We start from the raw sequence: 9,953 nt of genomic DNA, 5'->3' as shown, positions 1-9,953 counted from the left end.
GCGCGATTCAGTCGCGAGAACAAAAACCTGCGTGGAGCTGAGCCATTGCTCTCGGCCTGCACCTATCAAGGAGGAGTTCTCTTCAGCCGTAGTCGTCGTGCCGCAGGGATCGCGGCTTCTCTGATGCACTTGTCTGCTCGTCAGAAGACTATAACAGTTAAGGATCTGGGGTGTTCCTGTTCTGCAGCTGGGCAGCATAGCCCTGCTTATACTACCAGCGTTCTGCTGGGCCTCAGTTTACTGGTCTAGCCCTCCATTCCGCGGACTAGCTGGGTTATCACACGCACGGGCACCACTAAGCTTTGTCAAGATGGAACCGAATGCCTCAGCACAGTCGCCATATCAAAGTGTCTAACCAGTCGCTTTTAAGCCTCTCCCAAAATGGAGCCCAGAAACTATCCAGCTGTTAAGAGGGACTCATGTTTGGCAGAGCCTGGAGCCCCAGGTTCAGTTTTTAGGTTCAGGGGAACCTTCTGTCCCGTGTGGTTGCCCTGCTCTGCCCCGTACCTGAAGTGTGCTGCGTCGCAGTGGGGGGGGCCTAGCCAGGACCCCGCAGAGTCAGGGCGTCGGCGTGTCCACTCGATCTCGGCAGAGACAGGGGAGCGCGCGCGGGTTTGTGAAGAGAGAGAGAGAGAGAGACGCGGCCTTTCCCTTTTTGTTTTTCCACTATTTTTATTAGGATTGGAAGCAGATGCACAGCAAGACTGCACTCCCCCCCCCAGCCCCAGCCCCCCCCCCCCCGATGATGCCAATCATCCTCATCATGATAAGAAGAAGAACAACAATAATAATAAAAAAATTAGAAACATTTTCAGTATAAAAAAATTCTCTCATGCGCGTACCATTTGTACCACTACACATCCGTAATACATATATTTATATATTCACAAGGCTGAAAAAAATAAAAAATTAAAGGTCATTCTTTTAAAAAAAAGACGACAGTTGACTATCGACACCGCGGAGGCGTGCTGGCACAAGACGGTGTTTCCCATCATGCACTTCTTCTATATACAAGGGCTGCGTCGCTGCGCAGGTGTAGGCGTGTGTGTGTGTGTGTGGGGACACTTGCACCGAGCTCCTCCTGGCAGGGAGTCTCGAGGGCCTAGGGGGCGCCAGCGCTGTACTTGTGTGCGCGGCTGTGTCAGGGAGACGCTGGGTGGAGGGGGTTTGTGCTTGAGTGTGGGCGCAGCTCTCCGCACACACGCCGGAGGCTGTTGGGAAGGGTTTGGGGGGGGGGGGACTGGGGAGGGGGGTGTCTTTCCTTCATGTGGCATTCAGCACAGCCTGTCTCCAGCGTTCAGGGCTCTTACCTCTGGTGCCTGTTCTCTAGTGGCTGCACACTCTCGCTCAGCGGGCTGGGGGGGCAGCTGCAGCAGTCTGTGCAGATGGTACAATTCGTCAGATCTCAGGTCCGGTGAGGACAGACATCAACAGGGTGTTTAATAAATGCATAGAGTTCAGCTGAGAGAGACGGGCTGACCTTTCACCTTTGATCTTTGATGTTAGCGGAGGAGTGCCCGTATAGTTGAAGAGTAAGGTTGCTGAATGACATATACTGCCATCTTGTGAAAGCCAAGGCCGATAACATTTGAAATAAGAAACGTTGAAAGTCCCTTGTTAGGTTTCTGCGAGCAGCATTCTGCGGTTTTTTTCCCCAGCGTGTGGTGTTACTAGAGTGGATTAACATAGCCGAGCTGTGTGAACGTGCCCGCTCTGCTCGCAGAAGCCACAGGGTCGTGTGGCCTGCGTTTCTGCACCTTGGCACAATTAATCTTAGTGAGTTCATTGGTGGCTCAAAGGGAACTGCATGCTGCTTTTTTGTTGGGGGGGGGTCTCTTAACGTCAAAGGAGCTATAAGATGTTCCACAGGCCTGGAGCGAGGCAGTAAGGGAATAATCACCCCAGGTAAACCAGCGAAGGCTGGAAAAACTCCAACATTGGAGCCATCTCCTGTTTCAGCCTGGGAGTTGGGAAGCGCTGGCGTTAAACTGGTGCAGGTGCAGAAGCGATGAAGAGCGGATTCTGACTGGGATGGTGATTGTGAACCTGAGAAATCTCTGCAGCCCTATTACAGACTGGAGATGCACTCCCACAGGCTGACCGCAGTATGGCCCGGAGAATTCCTCCTCTCCGCTCTCGAAGGAGAAAGATGGCGAGACACCAGTCGTAGTGTGTGTATCGTTTCTATCCCCCCCCTTCCCAGGAGACTGTGCAGAGACTTTCCCTGGGTGTAAGACTGCTCCTGCGTGCAGCTGCCCCATCAGTACTCTGAGGAAAAGGACAGTTTTGGAGATTAAACCACCTACAACCTGGTCTCTGTTTTCACATAACGCAAACACCACAGTCCAAAACTCGACTTTAAAGCACTTGTGTTCCAGCAGTTGGACTGACGGAGTCGTGTTCGGGGCAGCGGGTGGTCACGCAGGCTGGCGGTGTCATCGGCTTGAGGTGGTGGCGCGAGCGCAGCTATACCGCCTGCTGGACCAGACCGCCGCTACTCTGCCTCAGTCTCTACGCTACGGGGCCAGAGCACGTGCTGCTGGCTTCCAGAGAAGCTGCAGTTCCCTCCGGTGTCCACCAGGGAGGCAGTCTTCAGCTCCCAGCTCAGAGTCCTCCAGTCCTCACTCCATCCTGTGCTTTCAATTTCCTGACGGCTGCCGGGTCTGGCGCTCTCGAAAGCCCGGCTGTGGCTGGCAGGGGGGGGGGGTTGGTGGATCAGAACCAAGAAGGCACTACGTCTGACGTAGCCCATTGTAGCCTGGTAGGGGGCGCTAGTTGTGCTTTTTTTTCCCCCCCCCCAAAAGAGTGAGACTGCAGTACAGAAATTAGTGGCCCCGATGGTGGGGCGCCCTTGCTGTTCTGGCAAGTTGTTGGGGTGCAGTCCCCCAGAACACAGCCGCTCACTGCAGCTGGATAGTCTCCACACCCTGCAGCCCCCATTTGTCTGGGAGGGTGGAACTCACTCATGCACACGTGAGGCATGTTTTCAGCTCAAAGGGACTCTTTCCGATTAGAAACGACATCGACGAACAATAAAGACACAGGTTTCCATCTCAACCAGCCTTGCTAGCTCTGGGCAGGGGGGGTGCGTCTGTAGACATACGTGTACGAAGAACACACATGCACAGAAGGACTCGAAGAGCCTCGGGCTGCCCGTGCACAAGGGGAGGGTGCGAAAAAGAATCACAGTGCTTGGAGGCGCCATTTCTTCATGCAGAACTTGCACAAGTTTTAAAGGAAACCTTTAAACCAAGGGTGGTGTGCCCCTGAACAGGCAGGCAATCAGACAGACACTAGATCGAAGGGACCTACAGACCAAACACATCCACATTAAAGTGTAAAAAAAAAAAGTCAAGAAGATCAAACAATAAAGAAACCAACTGGTAATTAGAATTGCCTTTTACCTATTCTTATTTTTTTAGAGTATCTTTTGAATAAAATGCCATTTCCGGGGATGGATCGTTATCTTCATGGCTATTGAGTTAAAGAACGTGCACAGCATGAGCCAGCCGCTCCTGGGACAGGAACAGGAAGTGTGAAAGGGCCTGGCAGCACAGGAGGCTGATGGGAAATGTAGTTTCGGAACCCCCTCGTGTCTTTCATTGTTTTGGTTTTTTTGTCACCTCCATTACTGCATAGCAGAGCCGGAATTTGCATAACCGTGGGGAGGGGGGGGGGGGGGAAGCGCTGTGCTCCCAGGAAAGCTCACCTGGTGCAGGTGGCAGGACACAAGGCAGCGAGGGGAGAGGGAGAGGAGGGAGAGGAGGGAGAGGAGCCGCTGTGCGGGCACTGCATGCAGCGTTCCTGCCTCTGGCGAGCGTACTCTGCTGACGTGATTTGTGTTTTTTTTTTGCTTTTCTTGAACCTTTTTCTAAAAAGTTGCGTCTTACGTCGTTGTGGCTGGAAATAGGAGCAGCTAGAAAACGTGTGTCCTTCCCTCTGGGGCGTGCTCTAGCTCCCCTCCTCCGCGGAGCGCGTGTCGGACTTGAGCTTGACGAACTCCTTGGCCACCTCGTCGTTGTTGCGCTGCGACAGGATGCGCAGCACGGTCAGGCCCGTCTCGTCCATGTGCACGCGGCGCGCCAGGGGCAGCCAGCAGGCCACGCTGCCCCGCGCCGCCAGGTCCTTCAGCTGCAGCACCGCCATGCCCACGGTGCGGTCCTCCCGGGCGAAGCAGTAGTCCTTCACGCACACCTGCAGCTCGTAGCACTCCGGGCCCGACTCGCTGCTCAGGGTGCTGGGGGAGAGCAAGGGGAAGCCGGGAGCTTCAGGCACATGCAGATCACTTCCAGCTCAGAGCACACAGCGCAACAGCACATCTCCACACTGCACTGACACACACACAACCACACTCACAACACGGAGACCCAGACACACAACCACACTCACAACACAGAGACACAGATACACAACCACACTCACAACACGGAGACACAACCACACTCACAACACAGACACACAACCACACTCACAACACGGAGACCCAGACACACAACCACACTCACAACACGGAGACCCAGACACACAACCACACTCACAACACAGAGACACAACCACACTCACAACACGGAGACCCAGACACACAACCACACTCACAACACAGAGACACAACCACACTCACAACACAGAGACACAGACACACAACCACACTCACAACACGGAGACCCAGACACACAACCACACTCACAACACAGAGACACAGATACACAACCACACTCACAACACGGAGACCCAGACACACAACCACACTCACAACACAGAGACACAGATACACAACCACACTCACAACACAGAGACACAACCACACTCACAACACGGAGACACAGACACACAACCACACTCACAACACAGAGACCCAGACACACAACCACACTCACAACACGGAGACCCAGACACACAACCACACTCACAACACAGAGACACAACCACACTCACAACACAGAGACACAGACACACAACCACACTCACAACACGGAGACCCAGACACACAACCACACTCACAACACAGAGACACAGATACACAACCACACTCACAACATGACCACACTCACAACACAGAGACACAACCACACTCACAACACAGAGACCCAGACACACAACCACACTCACAACACGGAGACCCAGACACACAACCACACTCACAACACAGAGACACAGATACACAACCACACTCACAACACGGAGACCCAGACACACAACCACACTCACAACACAGAGACACAGATACACAACCACACTCACAACACGGAGACCCAGACACACAACCACACTCACAACACAGAGACACAGATACACAACCACACTCAAAACACAGAGACACAGATACACAACCACACTCACAACACGGAGACCCAGACACACAACCACACTCACAACATGGAGACCCAGACACACAACCACACTCACAACACAGAGACACAGATACACAACCACACTCACAACACAGAGACCCAGACACACAACCACACTCACAACACAGAGACACAGATACACAACCACACTCACAACACGGAGACCCAGACACACAACCACACTCACAACACAGAGACACAGATACACAACCACACTCACAACACAGAGACACAGAGACACAACCACACTCACAACACGACCACACTCACAACACAGAGACACAACCACACTCACAACACAGAGACACAGACACACAACCACACTCACACACGACCACACTCACAACACAGAGACACAGATACACAACCACACTCACACACGACCACACTCACAACACAGAGACACACACACACCCACACTCACACACGACCACACTCACAACACGGAGACACAGACACAACCAAACTCACAACACAGAGACTCACACACAACCACACTCACAACACAGAGACACACACACACACACACACACACACACACACACACGACCACACTCACAACACAGAGACACACACACACACGACCACACTCACAACACAGAGACACACACACACGACCACACTCACAACACGGAGACACAGACACAACCACACTCACAACACAGAGACACACACACACACACACGACCACACTCATAACACAGAGACACACACACAACCACACTCACAACACAGAGACACAGACACACAATCACACTCACAGCACACAGAAACAGACACACAGCATCACTCACAGCACACACAACCTCTCTTGCAACACACAGACACAAAACCTCACTCACACCCCTCAGAAATAGACACACAACCTCACTCACAGCACACAGACACACAACCTCACTCACAGCACACAGAAACAGACACACAACCTCACTCACGACACACACACACACACACACACACACACACACACACACAGAACCTGAAACAATCCAACTCACAAGTTGAAGGTCTCGTTATACTTGGGCGCCCAGCTGTTGTTCTTGGACTTGGTGGCGAACTTCCTCTTCCTGTCGCTGAGGTGCGGCCCGACGATGTGCACCTCCACAAACGGGCGGAATATTCCGGAGGTCTGCCAGCGCAGGTCATTGGCTGCAACAACTGTGGGAGTGATTAGCAACACTCAGACTTGCTGCTGGGCGCTCCTGTGGGCTCTGCCCACGCTGGCACGCACACAGCTCTGGGGCTCCTCGGTTTCCCCTGTTTTGAGTGGGATCCTAGATCTACACTGCGCTCCCCTTGGGGCCCCCTGCACGGCCATCTTCCATTTTACTGGGGTCTTTTCATCAGCTGTTAATCACCAGGCACTGGACTATTCAATTAGACTCCGTGCTGCTCCCAACACCCTCTAGTTTAACTGCTGAATGATCTGCCTGCTGGCACTGGAGTATTCAAGCCCATCGACTCGATGAGGGCCCATTTCCAATAGACACTAAAACATGAACTCGAAGAGACACTGAACCCCTAACTCCCAGTCTTCCGATTAATAAGCACCATAACAGTCCGTCTGTCTCCTGATGTTAACATACAGGGTGCATTCAGGATTCACCCTGTGCCATCTGGACTCCTGCTTCACTGATCAGCGATGCCCAGCTCCTTCAGCTCCTAGCTCAGATGGCTCACCCTGTTGATCCGCAGTGCCTTCATCCTCAGTGAGTCTGGCAAACTGTCTAGACAATAGCCACCCATCCGGCACCTGTGCTACTCCTCCTACAGACACAAACTGTTATCTAGATCATCCCTCACTCGCTGATTCCTGCAGGCTTGGAGTCTGTTATGAAAAATCCCTGTCATTCACCCTCTCCTAACAGCCTGGTGTCTCGTTCCTCCTGTCTGTCCTTATAGGCTCCACAATCCAACCGGGACGATATGTTAATTGCTTCATCAGCCCAGACAGACTCACCCTTCACTGTGATCTTGTGCTCCCCAGTGTTGGGGTGGGTGAAGATCTCCACGTGGATCGACACTTCTCCCACAGGGTCGTCCACGCCTGAGCCTAACCAGGGGCGGGGGTCAGAAGGTCAGAGGTCAAGTCAGAGACAGGTACAGTAGGATATGTTGCTAGAATAGTCTCTCGGCCAATCGGAACACCTCCTTTCAATTAATGCCACCCACTCAGAGACAGGAAGGGGGCAGTGTCCTTCACTGATCCCTACTATGATTGCTATTGGAATTCAACTGCAGATTGTCAATATTTTAACGTCTTGAACTCCTTTTGGCTGGCGTCTCGCCCAGGGCGTGGCTGAGAGGAGGTGTCGTGAACCGTGATTGGCCGGTGACAGAATCATACAGTAGTCACGGCTATGGTTTGGGATCTTTGGAAACCGATATCATAAGATAGAGTGCAACCCGGAAACACAGGAGACAGCAATAATAATAGATTCAATGGATTAATCCATAGACTGCTGAGATCTGTTACAGCTTTCAAAGTAACGACTGTGGGACTGAGATTGATGTTCCGGCTGCCCAATCCATAGCCTTGATTTATTTCTGTTAGCCAATGGGAGCCTCACTAGGTGCAGAGCGAGGTGGGATGGTAAAAGGAGGAGGGGCTTGGGGGAAGGAGAGTCGAGTTCTGATTGGATGTTGGGGTTGACCTAGAGTTTTCCATAGGTTCACCAAAGCAGGCAAGCTAAAGGCAAAGTTAAAGTCACATGCTCAAACATATTCCAACCTCCCCCCCCTCCGCCCAGAGCAAGCACAGAGAGCAACAGCCAGCATCCAACATTCACTGCCCGGTCCACAGCCCGGCCCAGGTCCAGCAGAACTTCCTCGGGGCTCCTGCTGGAGTGAGAACAAACAGTCGCTCCTGGACCCTACAGCGCCAAGGACCCGAGAGCTACTAACTCACAGCTCAACAGTCCCAGAACCCCGACTCACAGCTGGTCTTCCCCAGTAGCTGACGAGAGTCTTGGGGTACGGCAGGCTGCAGGGGGGTGCTGTTGACCCCTGAAGGCTGCAGCTGAAGAGCAAGCCCCCGGGGGTTCAGGTGGCCTGGGCTAGGCCAGACCGGACCGCGGCCCGATGCTGCCGGCTCAGAGGGCCGGGGGGGTACACATGCAGAGGGGCCCAGAACGAGGGCCCGGAGTCAGGCAGCGGCTCAGGCTACCAGGAGGGGGGGATGGAGAGGGGCTGGGCAGCGTTCGAACCCTGCGGCAACACCCCGACTCCACGCTGACGAACCCAACACAAGGCCCCCTGCTTCCAGTCTGAGAACCTGCTGCCCGCAGCCCAATAAAAAACAGCTGATGCCCAAAGTACCAACAGCCGTTCCCAGACATCGTTAAGAAACTAAAATCCTACATCTCGGAGAGGCCCGACAGCCAATTAATCATTCAGAAACAGACTGACTGACTGAGCTACGGTGTACCACCTATTTAGCTACATTCTTAGGGGTTTTCTATTTCCATTCTGCAGAAACCTCAGGCCCTGAGCCATCAGCAGTCTCAAATGTTTCCTGTCTGAGTCTGGAGGAAACGAGCTGACTTGGCGTTTGTTGGGTATCTACGAGTCTGGTGGGGTCGATAGTCAGCCCCCCCCTCCCCTCCCCCCAGCTGCAGGCAGCGAGACAGCAAGTGGATTTGAAAATGACCCTGACTGCCATAGTCAGCTCTTCCAGCCGGCCCATCTTCTGATTAGGCTCCGGAGAACGGATCAATCAGGGCCGACAGCTGCAGGGCTCCGGGGTTAGTCCTCACACATCCGAAAGGAGCTATTTCACTAGCGATGGCTCACGTATCCCCCCCCTGAGGCTGAGTGGCCACCCCCACTGGCTTAGAAGATGCACTGCTGTACTGCTGGTGGAACGTGCAGTTTAACGATATTACACTCAATACATCAGCACGCAAACGTTTAGCTTGCCAGCAGGGGGCAGCGTGGCCTGTCACGCTGTGAGGCTGTTTGGCTGAGCTGCAGTCTTGTCCACTGCCAGGCCAGTAAATAACGGCCGGCTGGACCAGCCTTCCTCCCCTACGCTAATGGACTGAAAAGGGCCAGGACCCTGTGCCAGGGACAGAAAACATGATTTTGTCCAGTGACTCGGCTCCCTTTGATCGATTGTAATTTACGCTAAACGAGCTGTTCGAGCGACTCGGCCATGTTTGCCAGCAGGCCGGCTCTCTGGCCAGAGACCAGCAGGCGGTTCAGCTCCGGAAGGAGAATAAACAGCCGGGATTCTCCAGCCTCGTCCCGAAGGACCCGCTCCGCGAGCAGGCTCCAGACAAGACAGCTGCCTCTTCCCAGCAGTCCGCCGTTGTCTTAGTCCAGCAGATGTGACACTTGAAACAGGGTGTCTGCAGGGGCACATCTGGCCAGATTCAGTCCACAAGCTTTAACAATTAACCAGCAAGAGGCTGCTTTTAGAAACCCATGTAAAAATTTGAATTTTAAGTAGGTAGCTGGGTCAGCAGCTAATTGAATTTGATTTTGTTTTGGGGGGACACAGTTATCCAGCCAGCCCCAACAATATGACGCTCAGGGTGTGGGTATCTTCAGGAGACATGCGCTGGCGTGTACCTACAGCCTGTCAGGGTGTCCTGTCTTATG

The 9,953-nt window shown here is 53.4% G+C and overlaps 1 protein-coding gene across 1 annotated transcript in view; it reads right to left on the bottom strand.

Annotated features, from left to right (window-relative positions):
• Nucleotides 1-652: 652 nt before the first annotated feature.
• The window catches only part of LOC148813735 (protein unc-13 homolog A-like), a 60,484-nt gene continuing 51,183 nt past the window's right edge, over nt 653-9,953 (bottom strand). Inside the window, exons 42-44 of the mRNA XM_088907911.1 lie at nt 7,312-7,404; nt 6,350-6,509; nt 653-4,237 (exon numbers count right to left, since the gene is read on the bottom strand). Coding sequence (XP_088764037.1) covers nt 3,952-4,237; nt 6,350-6,509; nt 7,312-7,404 — 539 coding nt within the window. The 3' untranslated portion in view covers nt 653-3,951. The remainder of the gene's footprint in view (nt 4,238-6,349; nt 6,510-7,311; nt 7,405-9,953) is intronic.

This window comes from Atractosteus spatula, chromosome 28, assembly GCF_055471065.1.
Source record: "Atractosteus spatula isolate fAtrSpa1 chromosome 28, fAtrSpa1.hap1, whole genome shotgun sequence".
Lineage (NCBI taxonomy): Eukaryota > Metazoa > Chordata > Actinopteri > Semionotiformes > Lepisosteidae > Atractosteus > Atractosteus spatula.
Note: the sequence above shows the minus strand (reverse complement) of the source record. Positions and strands in the feature narration are given on the sequence as shown.